At 40.0% G+C, this 22,410-nt stretch overlaps 1 protein-coding gene and 1 long non-coding RNA gene across 13 annotated transcripts in view; both read left to right on the plus strand.

The window, feature by feature from the left end:
• DST (dystonin) overlaps positions 1-14,859 on the plus strand; it is a 296,284-nt gene extending 281,425 nt beyond the window's left edge. For 4 of the 12 annotated variants that reach the window (XM_035322484.1, XM_035322486.1, XM_035322487.1 and 1 more), the window contains 10 exons: positions 364-396; positions 973-1,127; positions 1,304-1,378; positions 2,237-2,254; positions 5,342-5,459; positions 7,831-7,899; positions 8,655-8,854; positions 9,294-9,404; positions 12,117-12,240; positions 13,607-14,859. In XM_035322484.1, the coding sequence (XP_035178375.1) occupies positions 364-396; positions 973-1,127; positions 1,304-1,378; positions 2,237-2,254; positions 5,342-5,459; positions 7,831-7,899; positions 8,655-8,854; positions 9,294-9,404; positions 12,117-12,240; positions 13,607-13,872 (1,169 nt within the window). In that variant the 3' untranslated portion in view covers positions 13,873-14,859. The remainder of the gene's footprint in view (positions 1-363; positions 397-972; positions 1,128-1,303; positions 1,379-2,236; positions 2,255-5,341; positions 5,460-7,830; positions 7,900-8,654; positions 8,855-9,293; positions 9,405-12,116; positions 12,241-13,606) is intronic. The other 8 variants (XM_035322490.1, XM_035322493.1, XM_035322491.1 and 5 more) reach the window with 5 other exon arrangements.
• A 3,359-nt stretch (positions 14,860-18,218) lies between these two features.
• Positions 18,219-21,640, plus strand: LOC118164768. Its single transcript, XR_004749663.1, has 3 exons — positions 18,219-18,297; positions 18,819-18,874; positions 21,286-21,640. It is a non-coding gene; the product is annotated as an uncharacterized LOC118164768 (long non-coding RNA).
• Positions 21,641-22,410: the final 770 nt, after the last annotated feature.

Raw genomic sequence — 22,410 nt, forward strand, 5'->3', positions numbered from 1 at the left:
ATGTGATTTTATGACTTTTATTCATACATGACTTTATTCATGACTTTTATACATGGAATAGTTTCAATTATGGAAGGAAACCGTGTAATTTCTGAAACTATTGTTTCCATGAACCATGGCCATGTTCATATGCCTGACATTGACTAATAACAGATAAGGACTTACTAAGCGATATCCTTTTTCTTAAATCATGGGGACTTTTAGCTTTGAGCAGTGAAGATTCAGAATTGGGCTGCTTTTAGCACCTCATGTTAAAGTTATTTGGTAGGAGAATACAGCAGTAGATGCATTTTTTCCCTGCTTTGGTAAATGTGCTAATACTGTCATGATATTTGCTTTTTGATGTTTTGCATGGATTGCCAGAAGCTGAGGGGAAAAACCTGATACAACCAAGAGGTTAAACAGTTTACTTACTTAACTCAGTTGATATAATCTTGTTTCTGCTAAATACTCATGATTTAATTCCTGTTTCTGCTAAATACTCATGATTTAATTCCCGTTTACCATCTTAAATTTTTTCTTGACCATTTCATAGAGAATCTCCGTATGGATTAAAAATCTGTTGCTGTGAACTTGATCTAAAGAAGGATTTCACAACACACTATGCATGTTTCTGAAGTGGGAAGGCCTTGCATCCCAAATTTAATTATCATTAAAATTCTCGCTTGACCTTTCCTCACTAATAGTTTATCTTGTTAATCAATGAGTATTATATGCACTTCAAAGGTCAAAATGTTGAAGTGCGTAGTTTAATCTGTGCACTGCCTTCTGTTTCTGTCTTCAAGGCAGACTACACTGTTCATTTTTAGCCAGAATCTTCTGGAGATCCTGCCTTTTTTTTTTCAGAAAAAATCCTTTATTTTTTTTTGAAGTCACTAAGTGCCTGAAAACCCATTAAGCTTTTTGATGAAGCCATTCATTGTAATGGAATAAAAAAGCTAATTTATCTATGTTGTTGTTTTTGTATTACAGAATTCCCAACAAGCCGACTTGAAATGAGTGCTGTTGCAGATATTTTTGATAGAGATGGTGATGGATATATTGACTATTATGAATTTGTAGCAGCTCTTCATCCAAACAAGGATGCTTACAAGCCTCTCACAGATGCTGACAAAATTGAAGATGAGGTACATTCTCTGTTCTCTGATTGCAGGCTATTCTACTGGAGTCACATTCATTAAGAATTAATTTGATTTCTTCTCTCTCCCTCCCCCCTGTATAATTTCAAGTTTACCCGTTATATAAATCATTTTAAAATGTGACATTAGTGGTAAAGTAATCAGCCAGTGGTGTTCTTTTGCAGGTTACAAGGCAGGTAGCTAAATGTAAATGTGCAAAACGGTTTCAAGTGGAACAGATTGGGGATAACAAATACAGGGTAAGTCTCCTAAGGACCTTCTTAGTTTTTTCAGCTTAAAGATTCTTCCTATGATATGGTTCTGCAAAGATATAGACTATATTTGTATAATTTTGTGTGACAATTATATGTTTTCTTACTGTAAGTTTGTCTCAATTTTATGTGATTCTTATTAGAACATATAGGCTAAAAATATGGAAAATGCTGCTGCATACATGTATTTTTCACTGAAACCACAGAAACTATTTTCAATGTATGGGAATTTTTAAAAGCTAACTGCATACATGTATATACATACATACAACAGCTCCTTAAAGTGCAAACTTTCTGTCTGGATACCCAAAGTGTTTACACTGTAGCTGGTTTTCTATTTGTATCATAAAAATAGTGACTGATATTTTCCTGTGGTATTGTGTTGTACTTCAAAAACCCTTAACAAAAGTGTGTTTGATCACTTTTACCCTCCCTTGTCATTCTATCAGAGCACACTGTACTTCTGAAGAAGTAAAAGAAATGTGTTAGATATCTGCTGAACAATTTTAGATCACAGAAAAAAAGTATCACATTGTAGAGAAAGATCTGCTACCCCTAGATTCAATAACCAGAACAATTACAGATGAAATACGCGATATTTGGCTATGAGATACTAAAATGCTTGCAGGTGATTTTTAAAAGACCACAGACACAGCAGTGGGAAAGAAACAATGGCCTTGAATATTCTTCAGTATTCGGTCTCTAGATAGCTAGCTACCTGCTCATCTCTGAACTAGATACTTTATTTAGAATGTCTAATGTGTTAGTTTGCATGTGTTCTAGAGTCATGTAGAGAATTTCCTGTAAACTAATCGTGTCTTTCTTCCATTTTTCATTTCTTATCAGTTCTTCCTGGGAAATCAGGTATAATATAAACCAGTGGAATGTGTTATGAAGTTTTTTCTTTTTTTTTTTTTCTTTTTTCTTTTTTTTTTTCTTTTTTTCCCCTTCCTCTAACGCATAGTGATTTAAGCTTGCAATGGTCAGTCTTATCATCCTTTCATCTTCAATTACTTCATTGCTGGTCAGCTGTGGTATTTCTTTAAATGCTATGGATCATTCCTTGTTTCAGGATCTCTTCTTTTCAGTATCCCCCACCTGCTTTCCTTGGCCATTTTCCTTTTTAAGGAGATTACTTTTAAAGGAACCAGATAATGGTCCTTACCAGTAATTCACATATTAAAAATCTTGGGCTTTTAAACTGCAAGTTTAGAATAACATTATTTTATCAATTTTCAGTTTTCTATTGGAATGCTTCAAAATTTTGTTTTGTTTATTTTAGGCTATCAGATTAAAAGCCATTCACAGTAAGCACATGTGCCACTATGATATCAGTTATTCATTGCAACTCAAGGTGAAAAGTGCTCTCATTTTTAATAAAACCCCTGTGCAATCAAGAAGACTGATTAAGAACCTAATTGATTGATCAAGCCATATTGTAAACTAACGCAAGTGAATTATTAAATACATATTTTGGAAATTGGCAAAATAAGCTTGCTATTCCAGTTCAGGATATTCCCTTTTCCAAAGTGTTTTCAAAGAGCAAATCTATAATGATTGGGCCTATTTCTAAGAATACTTCTTGTCAGTTGGGTGATCAGTGAGTCAGGTTGCAGTGGCACTATACAGGGTGTGGGAGAGCACTAGCTGGTGCTTACTCCTGTGGCACATTCTGACACACAGCTTCTTAAGCAGTTGAATAGTTTTTGCCTGGTAATAATGGAAATACCTTAGGCACTCAGTATCTACTCTCATTAGACTCTTCTTCATGTTTTTATTAAGGCAATGCTGTGTGGAATCGGTTCTGGATATCCTAGTGTTAAAAGCATTAGCCATTTAAAATCTAGAGATGTTGAAAAGTTAGTTGCATTCTTATTTGTTGACAAAGCTTGTTGAAGTATGGAAGAAAGCACAGAGTGGTGGATAATCTTACCACGTGCCTCAAGCAATGTATCTGAGTAATTCTTTAAACTGTTTTCCACATACAGAACATGCCTTGATTTGAAAAGATTATTTGAAATTATGTTAATCCTCTTATCTGCCATCTGTACTCTCAGAACTGAGAAAAATACAGCATTTTTTGAGAGCATCTAACTCTTGCTGGTGCAAAGCAATGTTACAGTGAAAAGCACCTACAGCAAGTTGGCCAAGGTTTCTCTAGTGGCAGCGATGTTACATGGCTACTGTCAAGAGTAGGGGGTTTTGTAGCTTAAACTTGGCTTCCTTTAGGTTTTTATCCTCATGGTTTTTTACCTCTGATTTTCAGTTATGTGAAATGACACTAAATATTGTTCAAGGAAAGTTGGTGTCCAGGCTGTTTTGAGAAGAAAATAGACTGAGTTACTACTATTAGGCTAAATGCCTTGAGAGACACCTCTGGTATTCTCCAGAGATCCCACTGTCTGAATTAACTACAGCCTAGGCAGTTTCCAAAGGATGTGGCATCTGACCCTTGGTACAGTTGCCTGATGGGAACTAAATGAAGAAATAAGTTGGAAAAAAGAGAGAGAATGTAAAAGGAAAAGGATTTTTAGAACCACTAGAAAATACTCTCTTTAGAAACAAGCCAGTGAAAGTAAACATTGTCAATTTGGATACCATTTCTATTTTAAAATTTTATCAATATTTTTAAACAGTTCTTTTTTATGCAGATACTGAATGAATTATTAGAAAGCCCTTACAGATAATTATCATTTGAATGTTCTTATTTATAACAAAAAAAATTGTTATCAAATTAAACAGCAACCTTTGCTTTTGTTTGGTTCCTAAAAGTAATATTCCTTTAAACTTATTCCCTCTCCTTGGCTTAAGTAGTACCAAACAACTGAAGTCATTTAACAAGTAGGGAGCACATCTGTGTGATTTACATTTCAAAGAATTTCAGTCTCCTTATTGGAGCAAGTAGGTACTAGTAGGAACTACGCAGCAGCCTTCTCCGAGGGTCAAAGGTTGTCCCAAAAATGTGTAGTTGTCTCCTGTTGGTTTCAGTGAGTCCGCTGCATGTTTGCGTGTGAGAGCCCTACACTTGGCCTGATGATCTGATACCAAAAGAAATGTTTTAGTGGCGTTTGCTAAAAAATACTGAATTCTTCTGGTTAATTTTCATGAGATTGTGGGGTCAACATTTTGGACACTTTCTCTGATGCAGATTTGAACTGAGATACTGCATACAGGTTTGGTATATGGGTTTAAAGAGCAGGACATACCTTAGGCCTGGCCATCAGCCCGAAGGAAGAATCAACTAGTACCAGAGATAGTATGGAACAGGCTTTTTGTGCATCCCTGAGCTGTGAACAACCTTGATTTGTAGACAGAGGAGGGACAGTTTATAGCCAAGGACAGTAGTGATACCTAAAGATGACTCAATGCTCCTTTAATGTTCCCTTCCTCACATGTACCTGGCTATAGGTGAGCAGTGTTGATGCTATACCTAAAAAAATCCCTCTAATGAGTCAATTGATGGAACAGGGCAACGCTCATAATGCATTGGATTCCCAGCCCATGTACTGATCATTTCAAGTGATAATGCCTTCCTTTCAGCTGATTTCATTTAAAATTAGACTGTTGCAGAAGAGTTTGCTTAAGATTTTAACAATAAAATAACACAAATTGGTCTTCGTTAATTTGCACAAATGCAGATTGTAACCAATTAAATAATACGTTACTAATTGTGCTTCCTGTATGAGATCAGACATTTGAGAATCAAGCATAAAATAAAACCAGAGATTCTTTTCTTACCACCTTGCCATCTCCTCTGGATTAACGCAGCAGCATCTGATTTGAAACCTTAACAGCTTTAATAATCTGCATAAATAAACCTTGAATTTTTGGCATTTACTAATAATCAAATACCAAAATAAACTTTTTAAAGTGTCTGATTTTTTAACCTATCAGCATTGAACAGTATCTGAACGACTGAGATCCTCAGATGGTTGTTTGGTTTTCTTGCAGTTTGGAGACTCTCAACAACTACGCCTTGTTCGTATCCTGAGGAGTACGGTCATGGTGCGTGTTGGAGGTGGCTGGATGGCACTTGATGAGTTCTTAGTGAAAAATGATCCTTGCAGGGGTACGTAACAAAACTGTTGAAATGGACACGCAGATAATTATTTGGATACAGCCACCAGTCATTGTCTTAAGAAGGAGATTGAATTGTATAAAATGCCAGTTCTGTAAACAACATCTCACTAAATGTCCCATAATGATCTGTTTTTGTAAACTTTAAATCCCATGGTTAAGATCTCTTCACTTGCACTGATGTGTGTCTAGAATAACCGTGGTGTCTTCGGCACAGCTCCTCCAGTGTTAGAGTGGTGTAATTAAAAATTGAACCTAGCCCAAGTAGAGTTTATGCTTGTAAGCTGCTTGTATGACTTGGCAGAAATAACACACAGAAACATCCAATTAAACCTTCTCAGCAAGAGAGAAATGTTAAGGCCATAAATCAAAATAAGGCAGTTGAATCAAAAAGAATACAACAACAAAAAAAGGCTCTGGCTAGTGGCTGCACCCATGCTTTTAGGCTCTGCCTTTGTAGCTTTCTCTTCTCGTTGGTGTTCTCCCCAGCCCTGAGCCTTCTATGAAGCAAGTGGAAGTTGCGATGATCAGGAGAACCTTGTGTTCTGAGGAAGCAGGGAGTGCTCTATCACCATACACTCCAGGGTGTTGTATCGAATGGATTGTTGTACTAGTACTCAGAAACTTAACGGTGTCTTAGTTTGTCGGAAAACCTACTTCTGTAGTGGGAAAGTAGGCTCTGTCTGGTTCCAGTCTTGGAGAAATAAGGGGAGATCAGAAAGAAGCCATTTCTGAAGGTAATGGAAGAGATGTAAGTTAAATAATAGCCAAAATGGTAAAATTGCAGAGAATATTGTAATTATTGCATTCAGACTGAACTAACTTTGGGTAACTAGGTAATTCTATCCTCTTAAAAAGCAGCATTAAATTTACTCCAATTTACCTCTCAGGGGGTCTGTAGAATTGCAATCAGTGTTGTAACAGCATGAGAACAGCACAGATGAGTTTGAGAGGGAGAAGAGCAAAGTAGTGAAGGCAGAGATTAACTGTCCTGTAGACTTTGATAAAGTGCCAGCTGTCCGACACAAATTCTGTTTGGGAGCTGAGATTTCTAAACAGTTCAACATAGACCCTAAGAGGGTGTGCGGCTTGTATTTGTATCAATTGCCATGCTATGACAAGGATGTAAAAACAAAAAAGCTACCACAGAATCCCATGAGATCTGACAGTGTATGACACTCTGGCCTAGAATTCTTTGTCCACAAGCTTAAGAGGTACCCATCAAACTTCTGGTCATAGAATCATCACAGAGCTGTTGTAACTGTGAGCTTTTCAGCAGTATTAAGAATAGTTCTTTTGCTTACCAACATACTGGATATATTGTTTGTTAAAGAAATGAAACAGTTATATTACATTTATTAGTGTTAGACCACATGCCTAACTGAAATTTAGCACCTGATTCTGCATCTGCTACTATTACAGAGTCATTTATGCCTGCAGAGCTATCCTTACTTTATGGCTTTTTGGATCAAAAATGCAAGGCTGTGGAAAATTAATGTCTCTCAAAATAGCAGGCTTCATGATGGGGTTAACTTGGTCAGTTTTGATGTATACCAAACATTTTTCTCATGTCTATTGACAGGTAGACTGTTGTAATTCCTACTTGGGTTGATGCTGAAAGCTACAATAATTAGTATCTAGTTAATTGACTGGATTTCTTTATTACTCTATCCTCAGATAAAGAGTCCTTTGGTACTTTAGTCACTGGCCCTTCCTTCCCCTCTTGTTTAACAAACCTTGTATTTTATGTACCTCTATAGTATTTGCTATTGTACTTGGCCTCTATCTTACAGGAATTATATGAGCAGATGTGTAAGTCAGCACAGTGAGTCTAAAAGAATACTGATCTCTGTAAAATCAGCCAGATGCTGGAAGTTGTACCTTGGTGCATCATCCTGACGGAGCTGAAGTCAGTGATGCGAAGTGGACGTTGACCTTAGTGCTGCAGGTTCAGACTTTTCCTTCAGCACTTGGCCTAGCAAACCTGCATTTCCACCCAGAGCTTCTTGTGTGTTCAAATAAATCACATTTCAAAGAACTGTTGTCATAAACAGCTCAAAATGTATTGGGTCTAGTTATGTAGAAGAGTTTTAGCTTATATTACTTCTTTATGTCAGCAGATAAATACCTTTGTTACACAAGTGTATGGGGAGTGCAGTTGAGTCTATCCAAGCTGAGTCTATCCTTTTCCCTAGGAGAACACTGAGAGCTCACCTCAGAGCACTTAGGGAGACAGCTTTTGCTGAGTCCTGTCCTTTGGCCTGGTGCTCTCAGTCTCTTGCATATGCAGCTGCTATACTTGATTTCTTCTCCTGCTAACGATTTTCTTTAATGTGACCCATGTCCTGTGTCATTTTTTCTAGTTCATCATCACGGGAGTAAAATGTTACGTTCGGAATCAAACTCTTCAATTACCACTCAGCCTACTATAGGTTGGCAAATCCCTCTTTGTCTCCTCCTCTTCTCCTTTCTCTTCATTTCCTTCCCACTTTTTAAATATATATACTTTTAACAATAAGCCTCACCTATCATTTTTAGCTTAATGTGTTTCTACATGGGCTGGTGCTTTGCAAGCTAATTTTTTTTGACACGCTTGAAGAGTGTTTCAAAAACAATTGTCATTCACATTGACGCAGTTAAATGCTAACATTTCCTGCATCTATTCTTGCAGAACTTTCTCTCATATCTGTTTGTGTGTGTGTGTGTGAGTGCTTAGCCACCAATTACCTCATAGTTTGGATTTTGTGTTCATCATTGCATGTTGCCAAACTACATAATTTCATAGTTTTGAATAAATATATTTGCTGCTTTCCTGTAATTTGAATTTAGCGATTTCTCCTGGACATCCAAGCAAGTATTATTTATTATGAATAGCTGTAGAGTTAGCAAAACTGCTCATCAGGTTGTGTCTCTGTATTGATAGCTGATTGATTAACAGTGACTTAGCACGTTGAGCATTCCATTATCACGCTGACTTCCTTTGACAGTGGTTCATTCCTGCTGGCATAAAGTATTAGAATAAGCAAGTTCTGCACATAACTCTTCTGTGTCCAAAATAAATGCATTGCGCAGTAATGCATTTTATTTATTGTAAAAATGTGTTGGAATTGGCATGGCAAACATGACAATCAGCAACCTTGCAACTGGTTTTCATATCTGACTAAATCGACATCTGTCTTTGCTGCAGCTAAAGGGAGGACAAACGTGGAGCTGCGCGAGAAGTTCATTTTGGCAGACGGTGCCAGTCAGAGCATGGCAGCTTTCCGACCACGAGGCCGTCGATCACGACCCTCTTCAAGGGGAGCTTCTCCCAACAGATCTACTTCTCTGTCGAGTCAGGCTGGCCAGGCAGCTGTCCCACAAGCAGTAGCTACAAGTACACCGAAGGTAAGAAGAAACATACAAAAATGCATGGGCTAACAAATGGGGTGTAGATTTTTCGTTGGTCCAACAATATCAGTACTTCACCTAGGTGATAGGGAAGAAGTATCTCAATTGTATTTCATATTCTGGGAGGATCTGAGAAAACTTTTCAGTGTTTGTTTGCAACACGGGAACAGAAGGTTTCTTTACATTTAAGGTGCTGCATGAGCTAACTGGCAATTTTGGAATAAGGTCTGAAAGAGAAGAAAAAAACTCTTTATTTCATACAAAAAATAAGCTCTACCATCTCTTTGTTTCGGAACATTTCTCATCAACACTTTCTGCTTAGTTTGTATTTCTACTGTGAAATTTGATCTGCTTGTGAAAGCCTGGGTATCCTTCTCCATGACATTGTTTTCCATCTGCTGTCCTTCATATTTTGATTTACCATTGTTTCATACAGACACCCCATCATTTAACACGCAACTATGGTAAGCCATGGTTGACAAACAGCAAAACGTCAACTCCTTCTAAGCCAGCAGAATCCTCAGACTATCAAGGGTCATCTGCAGAGGTACAGTAAGGACAGAGATTCTAGTCTAATGATCTTTCACTAAAACTGTCACTTCACTAACAATCCCTAGTTTCAGTGCTTCAGAGCTGCAGCATCCCCTGCATATTAATGCATTTTTATTTTAGACCTTTGCAAATTATTTCTTTTTTTTTCTTGTTCTCTTTGTTACTTTTTGAATTCTAGAGAAACTCTGCCTCAATGAATTTATTTTTAAAATGCAAATGATTAATAAATCGTAACAGTATGCAGTAAACTGGATGAGTATATGTGGTTTCCCTTTCCTTTATAGAGCTGTTCGTATACTTCACAGGTTGTCTTCCCTTACATTGTTTACTTTGAGTGCATAATGTACTATAATATTCAGGAACTTCAGGAATTAGATTAATAAATTATCTCCCCTGCAAAAGCCACTAAATAATGAACTACCCAATCTCTGTGAACAAGTCTGCACAAAAGACTGACGGTAAAATATAAATCTTCCCAACAGCTGAAAGTTTTGTTGAGGGGGGCAATGACCACTCGTTGCTCTAATAAGATAGCTATTTGATGACTTACAGGAAATGAGCTTTGGTCTTATTTCCAGCCCGTGACTTTCATAGGGACTGCTAGTATAGCAATTAGGGTTGTGCTGGCAGTCAAGCTGAATGACCAAAAATTTGAATGGGCTTGGAGCCAGAGTGTCTTCTCTCGTGTCATTACAGCCATTGGAAAGGCTGCAGCTGGAGCAGGCTGCAAACTGACTTTTCACTTGTAGGAGTTATTCTTGCCCTGGTTTAGATAGAGGGCTTAATGTGGAGAAGCTTGCACTGCCCTCACTTCTGCTGTATCTGCTTTTCACAAGTCTGCACTTCAATGTCTATTGCTACTCATTTGACACCTTCCAGTGCTAAGTTTACATGACCTCTGCGTGGCTTTGCTCAAAGATGCATAATGAACTTTTCACTTCATCCTGTGCGGCTGGGTGCATTATTTGTGCACACTGCAGGCGTCTGGATGTACACACCACTTCGAGTGCACAAGACTGCTGCTTAGAATGATTAACAATAGCACAAAATTGAATCAGTTGTCGGCTTCTAATACGTTCTTGTATTTTCATCTATTAGCTGGTAACTAAATCATAAGATTAATTGATGGTACTTCGAAGATTCATGAGAAATATTCAGTGTTCACAGACATGGAAAAGTGTCTTGTTTTCTTCGAATTAGCACAAAGCAAAAGCAGATGGCACTGATTTCAAATGGGAGCACCGTATTTCTCACGTGCAGTGAGTTTCATCTATGTAAAACGCTGTGGTTTAAGATTATAAATGGAAAGGGTGGGGTTGGGGTAGGTTGTAGAGAATTTCTGAAGCATTCTGCAATGTTTTCTGACCAGTTGTGTGTTTCCAGTTTTCTGAGCAGTTGTGTGTTTTACACGTAGATTGGCTTTGGGCTTAGGGCTAAGCTGAAGAACAAGGTTGATCTCTTTTTTCTTCTTGCCTCAGAGATTCTATCCCAAGACCCTTCCCAAAGCGCAGCAGCTTCAGCAGGATAATGAGATTTCCCTTTCTGTTAATCATCCCAAGTAATCTCTGTATAGCAGAGGTTTCCAAGGTGTGGCTGGCTGGACACTTGCAGCCTGCTAAGCATTTATACTTGGCTTTAAAGAGAGTTTAATATTGTGACCATCGCTGTCGGAGCCAGCAGATTGTCTGCTCTGTAGTATCCATATGCTCTTTCTTTTCAGACGTGCCAGAAGTGGTCCTCACTGGCAGAGGGCCAGAAGCAGCTGCCAGGCAGCCCCTGCTGGGCCCCTGCTCGGTGCTTAGCCCGAGGCAGCTCCCAGCTCGCTCTGCTGGGGTCTGGTTTTCTGTACCCCACCTTTGTCTGGGGATCAAAGGCACAGAGCACACGTCCTGGGGTCTGGGCAACCTGAAGGGCCAGATTTGTCGCTGCACTGTGTCTTCTTTTCAGATACTTACTGTTGATTAAATTAGTATGAATTCTGTGGTTTTCTTCCACCTCCTATCGAGTATGTTATGTGTGTTTGGAGATCTAAAAGTTGAGGATTTAATTCTGTGGCACTGAAAAATCTTCTTGTTTGGGGCTGGGTGTAAATCAAGGTTCACTTTACTTCAGAAATGAGAAAGGCGAGGTAAAGCTATGGAGTAGAGACATTTCAGGCAATATATTGACAACAGGGACTTCTTAAATTAGTCTTATGTTTTCTTTTGTATTGTGGCAAAATTTTTTGAAATCAGGCAGTTTTGTTTTGCCATCAAGTATTTATAAAATTGAAACATGCATTCACCACCTATAGCAAGAGTCAGAATGGTGGAAAGCCAAGCAACGTAGATATAAAGCTTCAGCTAATTGTCTTTGTTAATTGGAGTCATGTACCATCAACTAGTCTTATGTGTCTGACTAACTGTAAGAGGGTAGTATTTGTCTTTCTATATATGCATCGAAATACACAGAGAGAAGACAAAAAAGTTAAGCAGCTTGTTAGTGTTCTTTTTTATGTTTAGACTATTTCAAAAACTAACTGCTCAAGGAATGTTCAAAACTTTACATCATGAATAACGCTTGTACTGACTCAAACCAGTACTTCAGATTCACAGTGAATGTTGCTAAGACGATCACATTCCGAGCTACGTACCTGATACCAGACCTCATCTTCAGCCGTGACAGTTGAAACAACCTTTTTCTTTTTTTTTTCCTTTTTTCCCAATAGGGAACACCCATTCAAGGAAGCAAACTCAGACTGCCAGGATATCTATCAGGGAAGAGTTTCCACTCTGGAGAAGACAGTGGCATCCTGTCCACTGCAGCTACCAGAGTTAGAGCTCAGTTTGCAGGTGAGTGGCTCAGCCTTAGAGCTTGATCTATCACTTGCTTTGGTTTCTATCTGAATACTTGTGAGTCATGTCAGGATGTGAGGAAGGTGAGTGGGAAGGAGTGATCAGTCCTGCTGTCTCCACATAACTATTGCCAAGGATGCAGGTAATCAGGGTAATTGTCCTTCACTCACATGGTTGCACAGCAGGTACATTCAACCTTGGATTTACAAATTCACGACTGAAAACTTCTTGACAATGTATCTGTCTCCAGTGTGTCTGACTAACGAACTAGGGAAGAAGTATTGGTTAAAAAGAAAAGGTTCGCTTCTTCACAGTATCCAAGTTATGCTCAACTGTGATAGAGCAAAGGGGTCATTTCATCATAATTTGTCCATTTCTTTTGAAAGAAGAACTGCAGCGAGCCGCTGTAGATGACCTAATTAATGGAATATCCCATAGAGATTTTTAAAACAGCACATAAAAATAGAAAGTGGTGACGCTGTGCTCTTCCAGGATCCTCAGAGCAGCTCCGTGTGAGGGGGAGGGTTGGGTGTTTAGAGAAGATAGCACCACTGGCTTTCCCTCAGGTCTGCAGAGCTGACTGAGCAGTACTGGAAAATCCTGTTCAAATAGTACAGGTCTTTTAAGTTACGGGTGATTGGAAAAAATGAGCCACCTAAGATTTCAGTTTCAACTTGGTGTTCTTTACACATAGGGGGATCCAGGTTTGTCAAGATCAAAAAAGATTCAATAAGAAAAGATTCAATTGGAAAATTATGGAAAACCACATTAATGTTTTTTCTGTTTAAGATTCTTTGTTGTGGTTTTTTCTTCATAGCACATTGCCTGGGCAAGCTTGCACTTTAGCAGGCTTGCTGAGAGCTCATTTACTCAGTCCTTTGTTTGGGAGAATGTATACATGTATACTCTTCCCTTGTTTACCTGCAGCTTTGAACTTTATGGTTTTGATGGGGAAAAAAAGGATTGGGGGGGAGAGAGAGAAAGGAAACACACATTTAGAAACTGGGGTTGTCTTCTGCATCTCCAAGTTACATGTTCAGAAATCCTGAATACGTGAAGATTGGAGTTCATAGAAGATATTTAATTCTTGGAGTTTGTTGAGAATATGACATGGAGAAGAAAGGATCTAGCTTTTTAGTGAACATTTTTCTTTCTTTTTAGGGGGAGATATAGTGGGAGGTATTGTTTTATGCTGCTTTTTAATATCAAGTGGAACTTTGATTGTTGTCTAGCTTATCTGACAGGGGTCTGAAGTTTACTTGGTGCAATGAGAATTGTCTGGGATTGCTAAAGACCTAGGAAAGACCTGCATACCTTTTGCATCCTTATTCCTAATGCTGCTGGGTATCTTCTCTCTTCCTAGAAACCAGAAGAACTCCAAGCAGACCTGGGAGCCGAGCAGGAAGCAAGGCTGGCAGCAGGTCAAGTAGCCGCCGAGGCAGTGATGCATCTGACTTTGATATTTCAGAAATCCAGTCTGTATGCTCAGATATGTCAGAGACTGTTCCACCTACAAGCAGACCGACACCCCGAGCAGGTTCTCGGCCAGGATCAGCCAAGCCTTCCAAAATTCCAACTCCCCAGAGAAGGCCACTAGCCAGCAAATTGGACAAGTCCTTAAAGAGATAATAAGATTGGCTACGTAAAGTTTTTTTTTTTCTTTTGCATTAAGTATTTAAGTTCGTAAGATGTAAAATATTATGTAGAAATTATTGTGAAATATTGCAAGAGGTGGATTTTTAATTCTGCAGATGGCCTTATTTGTGTATTTGTCTTCTTATTTTATGTGTATAATTTTTGTCAGATTTGTTTTTGTTTATCCCATATCCCGTGAGAAGGGGGAAGAGTTCTAATGTAAACTAACAGTTGTACACAGTAATGTGTAGAAAGTACACTAAAAATAATTACCGAATGTACAGTGTACTGAATGTACAGTGTAAGTCTGCAACCTGAAAAAAATAGGCCTATCACTATGTCATTAGCTAACAGTAAAGGATACCTCAAGATTTTTCTTTAAAAAAGAAAAAAAAAAGAATAACTAAAAAGCCAAAAGACACAATTACACATTTTGAGCTAACGAAACAAACACTAAAGGATGTATGTCCAAACTACTAAGGAATACAAAACCACAGTCACAGTACCCTTATTTATACAGCATCTCTCAGAGAACTCACAGAGTTAATTAAGCACTCGCCAGTGATATGATACTCCAATACCTTGCAGCATTTCTGTGCCATTGCTTTCAACGAGGCCAGACACATTCTGGATATTCGAACTGTTATTCTGTGAGAATATCAATATAAAGTGCATTCATGTAAATGTGAGGTTTTCTTTTGCTTGAGTGGATGGTAGCACTGTATCATTGAACTCATTTTGTATCAAAGCAATTTTGCTTGCAGAAAGCTCTGAAATAAACATGTCCCTTAACTTTATTTCTATTGTATTTCTTATTTCACAGGAAGATCATTTTCTGCGTTATGATTTAGGGCATATATTATTTCAAATGACCAATAATTACCATAGGAACATAGACTTTAATGTAATTTCCAATTATCTGCAGTCCGATTTTGGTTAGCTACTGTATTTGTTTAATAAAACACTAAATTGCACATATCAGATCATATGAAATTATCTGTAATTATTGTGTGTCGACGATTATTTTCTCCGTATTAAACTGTGACATTTATATACCAGGTATGAAAGGCATAAAGAGTAATTTGGCTACTTTTTTGTCAGTGAAATATTTTTGCCATTCGGGGATTCTTTTGAAAGGATTAATGATAGTTTATTTTTTATAAAGACATAGCTTCAAATAGGAGTGCTACAGAAAAGCTAGGTAGATGCTGTAGAAACAGAATCCCTAGAAATGCAAAATGTTTGATAATACCAGAAAAATTACTTAAAATTTGGCCAATACACCGGACCAAATAATCTAGATCTGACTGTCAATATACCAGAAAATACTGTATCTAGGGATTTTAGGGGAAGGCTGGTTTAGGATTGGTCCCTTAGCGTGCTAAAAATGAGGCATAAGTTCAGCTGATTGCTTGTAGGTAACAGTGACATCCACATTTTCTGCTAACACTCATTGCAAGTATTACTAAGATGATTTTTTCCGAGTTTTCACAAGAGCTTTCTGCAGACACAGAAGTTGAACCCAGAATTGGTTTATAAGAAACTGAAAAACAATTCTCAAAAAATGAATCAATCAATCAAAATCCACTTGTGTCAGGATTTCCTCCAACGTGCACGCAGGAGCTGTACAAGTGTTTGTGGAAAACAGGCAGGAAATTCCACTGAGAACTGAAAGGAAAAGTGCGGTTTGATGGGATCCTGAGTGAGATTGCAGCTGGTGGGGTTTGTAAAGAAATCACTCTGCTCTTCACCTCCTTCTTAGCTGCTGCTGGGTGTATGAAGGCCAAATGTTGCTGCACGGTTCAGACTGAGCCCCAGTCACCTCCCGGAGCCATTTGCACCGGGGGCACCTCCTGCCTGCCTGGACTTGGACAGGAAGCAGTGAAGGGACAGGCGGCTTCTGCCACAGGGTGAATTTACTCGATGTCACAGCATCGGTCTCTGCTGTAATCTTTCCATGTTTCATCTCTCCTCTGGCAGCTTTTCATCCAGTGATTGCTCTCCCACGACATTAAAGTAAATGAGGGTGACTTCAGAGCATTTTGGAACCCCGCAGCTCCCCTGGGTAGAGAAGCAGTCTGCATTTTACAGGTGCTCATTGAAGCATCTCTGCTTGCCAGCTGTAGGAAGGAAGGGAAAAGAGTCCAATGTAGGCACTTTGCATGGCTGCCTTGGCTGCCCAACAGGACATTCTCGGTGCATTTTACAACCGCTGGAGAAAAGGGTAGGGATGGCAGCTTTGAATGGCTGCCTTGCAAGAATAGGTGTGTAGTTGTATCCCAAGGGGACAGAGCAGCTCCCTAAGCTCTCCAGGGACGAGGTCATGGCACTGAGCCTGCTGGAGATCAAGAAGTGCTTGGACAACGCTCTCAGACACATGGTCTGATTTTTGGGTGGTCCCGTGTGGAGCCAAGAGTTGGACTCGATGATCCTTGAGGGTCCCTTCCAACTCGGGATGTTCTGTGATTATGATTCTTTGAGCTCGGCCTTCATGGGGTAGTGTTGATATATACCTGAAACACCCTCTATGTATATTGTGGTCTTAGCTTTAAAAGTATTTATAATACTTCATGAAATATGCACCCACCTGCAATTTACATGTTCTTATGTTGTAACTTTGCAGAAGCAGTAAAGCTGTGACCAGATTCTGAGAAACTCAGCGTAGACTAAAAAAATGACCAACTCGCTTTCTGTAACTTGTCTGCTGCGAAACCGTGGAGCTTGGGGATGGGAAAGTGGAGGAGCTAATTTACGGGTTTCTAAAGAATCACTCCATTTTGGAAACCTGAATAATAGTAAATTAAATGGGATTAGGAATTCTCCTGTTAAAAGCCCAAATCTTTCTTCAGATCTGGTACTTTACATAATTACCTTCTTCCAAAAAAAGAGTTAAATGCTTTAGATTGATACTAAGAATTCCCCAAATGAAGAGGCTTTCCAGAATTGTACTTCCTGTGTTATAAAAATTACATTGACAGAAGTCTGAAAATAAATATTGGATCCTCTGCACTTATGCAAAGACAAGCTTCAGGATTTGATTGAGCCCCCGTTAGTGTGGGGCTCTGCATCCCAAGTAGGGTGAGCAGTTCACTGAAGTGGGGCTCCTATTGCAAGTGGCTGCGGGTAACAAGCCCTGCTCTAGGATTTGGTACCATTGTGTTCTGGGACTGTGCCTAACTATTAGTCTTTCACTAAAATGCATGGGAACATGGGTTATCTGAACACTGTCCTAGTGGCCCACGAACCATCATGAAAAGGAGAAAATGGAATCAGCAAGGTCTCAGCTCACAGGCAAGTTTTCTGTGGTAGGAGACACTACCAGCATTATTTAAGGGCTGTCAAACCACAGTAAGAGGTACATAACAGTGGTATTCTGTTTTCACCTTCCTGTAATTCAAAAATCTTATTTCTGTGTTCCCAATATAAATGGGACAGGAAGGATCAGCCCCGCAGCCATACCAGAAGCCGATCATAAAGTCAACCTTTCAGCATGGCCTAGGTTCTCACATCTAGAAATTCTGTGATTCTCAGTGCAGCGATGCTATGTTACGAAGGCAATGGGGAGGAAAGAAGGGTTGGAAGACCAGTGGCTGTGAGATCCATCTTGTCCACCAAATGAGGCACGTTTAGCACTTGGAAAAACGGGCTCGGTTCTTGGCCCCTTTACATTTCCAGTCACTTTTATCTTTCTGCATTTCTGTTTTGCTGCCTTCGAAATGCGAGAGTGTCTGCAGGATATTGTAAAATCTGCAGATGAAACCTGTAAGTAAGAAATACACCTGTGGAAGAACTAGGCATGCCTTGTGGCCTCGGCAGCTTCAGCTCGCTCGGTGTTGATGTACAGCGAGCCTCTTAATTACATGCTAATGTACTGGATGGCAGTAATTCAGGCTTTGCCTGCAGCACATCCTTTTACAAAAGCACAGGGATGAGGTTACGTGTGATCTTAAATTAAAAATTAATGCATTTCTTAAAAATAACCTCTGGTGCAAGCAGCTATGCCGTGCTCAGCAGCAGCGTTTGAACCAGCGCCTGCTGCCAACATCCACCCCGCAGGAGCAGCAACACGACCCACGGCCCAGAGCTCGTGTGCGAGAGGAGCCACAGCACTCGCAGGGGTTGGTCACCGCATGTGGCAAGAGGACACGTTGCTGAGCACCCTCTGTGCTGTTGCACAAACAACCACAGGGACGGAAAATAAGCATTTTGGGAATACAAACCTGGCCTGCCCCATCTCAGCACAGCTGCCCCAACAGCCCCCAGGTGTTTCCAGCTCTTGAGCTGTGTGTTAGCACCTGGTCTCGTGCTAGGCCAGTGGTATTTAGCTGGATGTTTGCTCTTGCTGTGGGCTGGAGTGGGGGTGTTAGGAGGTTTATAGCTCAACACAAACTGAGTGGGATTTTGCAGAACAAAGAAAAGGTGCTTTCCTAACGAAAATTGCTCTCTCTGCTGAATTTGAATAACCTGTTTGCAGGCACAGAGGTGGGAGGGGTGGTTGGGTTGTTTGCTTGCCCCCCCCCCTTTTTTTTTTTCCTGGTAGTAGTAGTCGTGGAAGACAATAGTGTTAGGAGGTCAAGTGCCCGTAGGTTAGTCAGCTCTGTAGAAAAAGAAGGAAGTCATATTTTTTAAGAATGGGGGTATTGCAGAGGAAAAAGGAGCTGTTCAGAAATAATGGGTGAGGCAGCAGCTTAAGCTACATGTAACTTGCACAAAAGCGCTTGGTAGCTGATACTGTTGAGGTATTTTCTTTTTTTATGCAGATGTGAGACCTTCTGTTAAGACTTGTTTGGAGTTTGGCTGCTGCAGATGAAGCAGTATCTGACCTGAAGCTAAAAGAGTCCTGGGGGATGTAGTTTCATAATTATTTCTTCTGAAGGGAGATAGTTTAAATAGTCTGAATTGCAGCTTGTGGTGCTAAATCTGCATTTTTGTATTTGAAGGTTTAAGGAAAGAGTGATGAAGGTGAATTGTGTAACTCAGCTGGCATCCTGGATGAGTAAGTACAAGCAAGTTAATGGATGTGTTCTTAACACTTGGATGATCGAATGTGAGTAAGAACCCCAAACCATAAATCAGGCCCTGTCAACATCCACAGTGCTTTTTGTTCCTCCGGGAAGAGGCAACCCAAGTGGTGATAGCTCTGTCCTGGCAGGAGAACAGGAGAGGCTGACTTGAAGCTTTCTGTGGTGGTCATTACACTTTCCAATGGTTAGAAAAATGTCCAACACTTTTTTTTTTTTTTTTTTTTTCCCCCTCTCTTTTTGGGCTTGATCATGGCACTTCCAAATCCCTTTTTTTATTGGCAGAGTAATGGTTATCTAGGGACCCATGGAAGAGTTTGTATTGTCTGGGCTGCTTTTAAAGGCAATGAGTTTATAGGATAAAGTAATAACCCTTCATTTAAAAGCTGATGATCCAAGGATGAGACAGGAAATGAGTTCAAAATGAGGAGGAAGAAAATAAGCTTGTATTTATATGAAGGAACTCCACATTTGTGGATCAGAAGAGCTTCAGACTTGGGTTGGTAGAAGTGTTATGGAATAAAACAGTGAAACAAGGTAATAATCAGGGGTAGGTAGTAGCCACCAAAGGCTGCTACAAGGAACTGAAAGGTGAAGTAGTGAGCTACTGTCTGGAGTCCTCATTTTGTACAGACTTGGTAGGAGAGGGCTGGACAGTGTCTAACATGTAATGCCAGCTCTCTTCTTAAAAGGTACTGGTAAGATCTGGGGACCTGCTGATCAGTCTGGGCTTGAAAAAAAAAAAAAAATGTTAGAAGCAATAATAAATGATGTATTGGTGGAAACCTGAACAAATATGCTGTGGAAGAATTGGTTTAACTTCTAGAGAGAAGTCACGCCTTACAAGCTGCCTGGGAAGCCTTTGAAAGGCTCAGTTAGTGTGGACAAAGGTTGAAATAGACCACATGGCTTCCCCAAAAATTCAGCAAGGTTGTTCCCCACGAATTCTTGAAGCAAACTTGTGGGATCAGAAGAAAGGTCTTAATGAGGGTAAATAGCATGCTAAAAGCTAGGAAAGTCCATGTAGGAGATGATGATATTAATAGTTTTAACAAGAAAAAAAATAATAATAATAAAAAAAGAGGCCTGCTGTGGAGCCCTTGACAGGTTTTAACACACAGCTACAGACGCTGGCTCAGAAGTTCCCGAAGCACACATTGGTGGAAGGGTGCTCTGGAAAAAAGCATCGCTGCCTTTCTGTGATTCATCTCGCCTCCCGGGAGGCGCGCATTGCTTTCCGCTGACTACCAGGGTCCCGCAGTGACTAGCTCAGCCCTCGCCAACTAACTTTTGGTAGAACAAATCCCACCCCAAATTAATGAGTTTATTTCTAGCCAAGTGTAACAGGGGATGGGATTTTCATGGTTTGGAAGGTCTGCTGCTGGCTTTTATCGCTTACACACCCTTTGGGCGCACTACGTGTGTTCTAGGGATATGCGAAGCATGAAGCATCCCAGGATTTAGCACCATTTCTAGTCACGTTTAGGAAATGCAAACATGTAAGAAGGGGCAGAGAATGCACTCGTTATTGCTCTGAAATATTTTAGGAACTTTGGACCATTCCTTCAATCCTCCAAGCAGCAAACTCAGGTATGAGCAAGCATATTCCTCCCCACTGTGTTGCTGCCAGTCGTGCATCCTCTGCAAGGCACATGCAGATCCTATTCCCTTTGGGTTCCCTGATAACTCATTGTACCAGGAGCTCTCAGATCCATGAGCATCACAGTAAACAAACACATCTTTCATGGGATGCTGGCAGGCCACACACATCCTTAAGATCCAAGCCACTTAAAAATTTGTCATTGACAAGAATACCACAGTGGCATGTTTCTCTTCCTTTAAGTGTCCTATGCATTGGAGGAAGATAACGGAGTGGGATTTTCCCAAAAAGCCATGAGCTATTCATTACTCTCGTGTGTTTTGTTTTCTTTATTTGCATCTTGAATAAGCACAATTGAATGTGGCTATTCATAAATTTCTCTCTGGAAGGAAGGAAGAAAAATAAAAATAATTGTTAAGTTCTGGGTGTAATGAATATTTACTAAAAACTATTTGAATAGCTTTCCATTCAGTTAGAAATGAATCCAGGGTGCAGTTTAGTATGTTTGAACTCAGGGGCAAAGCATAGGCATTCATCTTAAAGCAGATTTAATTTGTTCTCTAAAAATACAATGAGATGCAGTAAACAAACCACAAATAAATTAGTCATCCCGTGCCTTTATTTTTCAAAAGGAAGGCAAAATGCTAGCAGTGAGTTCTGTTTCCACTCATTGTGTTAGTGTTTTTTCCTCACAGAGTATATTTGCAAATACTTGCTCCAGTTGTTTTGAACCGTATGGCAACCCTGTAGCATTTCCTAGTAAAACGAGCAAACTGAATTTTCCAGCCCGTATGCGTCGCTCTGCAACAAAAGCCTAAGTGATGCTTTCCCCAGCCAGATGGCAACGAGGGTGTGTGAGCTGCGGCTCCTGAACTCGGGCTGAACCTCGCGGCGCAGAATGATGCTATTATAGTCCCTGCGTAGGCTGCCGGCACAGCTGCCTCCTAGCCCGGGAGGCCTGGCCGCGTGGAAAGCAGCGGCCGGCTGGGAGGAGATTGCGCATTATTTCTGCCGATACTGGGGAAGATCATTTGCTTGACCACAGCACTTCTCAGTCTGAAAAGTCGGCTGATGTGGTCACTTAACCAGCACAGACTTCTCCGTGTGATTTCTCTTTTTACAGAATTTTTTACCTCTTATATGCTGCATTTGCCTGCTGTTTAATTATGGGGGTTGGGGAGAAGAAATTGTGAAGAAATAATCTTTTTTTTCTGTTCTCCTCCTATTTTTTCCCCCTTCTTTTTCTATTTTTTTTTTTTTCTGGCTTAGGAGGTCATATTAAATCTTTCCAGATTTTAGGGGAGGGGACTGTTCTTAATGATGCAAAAGAATTTTAATGCAGCTCTTGTTAAGAGTAAAGCTCTTAATTACTGGTGAAAAATTCAGCCTCGTATGAGCATTTAGTATTTGGTACCTTGAAAACTTTCCACACAAGAGAGCTCCTCTTCATCTCCGAGTTTCCACTGTTTCCAGCGATGTGTGTATAACTCTCCAAAAATATTGCTGTGATCTCATCCCATAAAATAACCCTGGTCAGTGTTGGCCCAAATCCTCAGTTAGGCTGTATCAGCTACAGGGGCAGGCAGCTACGGCCAGCAAACATGCTCTCTGTTGCAGAAGCCATGCCATTAGGTCAGCCCAAGTGGAAACTTTGTCCTCCCAGGGGCAGAGGATGAAATGTGGTACTGTGGGTAGACCTGGTGGCTCTGCAGGGAGGTGTGGGTCCAGGCAGCTGCTTGTTGGCCCAGTTTCATGGGGGCAAGACTTCTGATATATTTGTGCATTTTCACCCCCAGCAATAAGAGGTCCTATTTCCCCTGGCCAGACCTTGGGAAGTTTCTGCACATGTTGGATCCTTGCATCCTCTTTTTTTTTTTTTTTTTTTTTTTTTTTTTAAATGCCTTGAATCAT

This window comes from Oxyura jamaicensis, chromosome 3, assembly GCF_011077185.1.
Source record: "Oxyura jamaicensis isolate SHBP4307 breed ruddy duck chromosome 3, BPBGC_Ojam_1.0, whole genome shotgun sequence".
In the NCBI taxonomy this organism is placed as follows: domain Eukaryota; kingdom Metazoa; phylum Chordata; class Aves; order Anseriformes; family Anatidae; genus Oxyura; species Oxyura jamaicensis.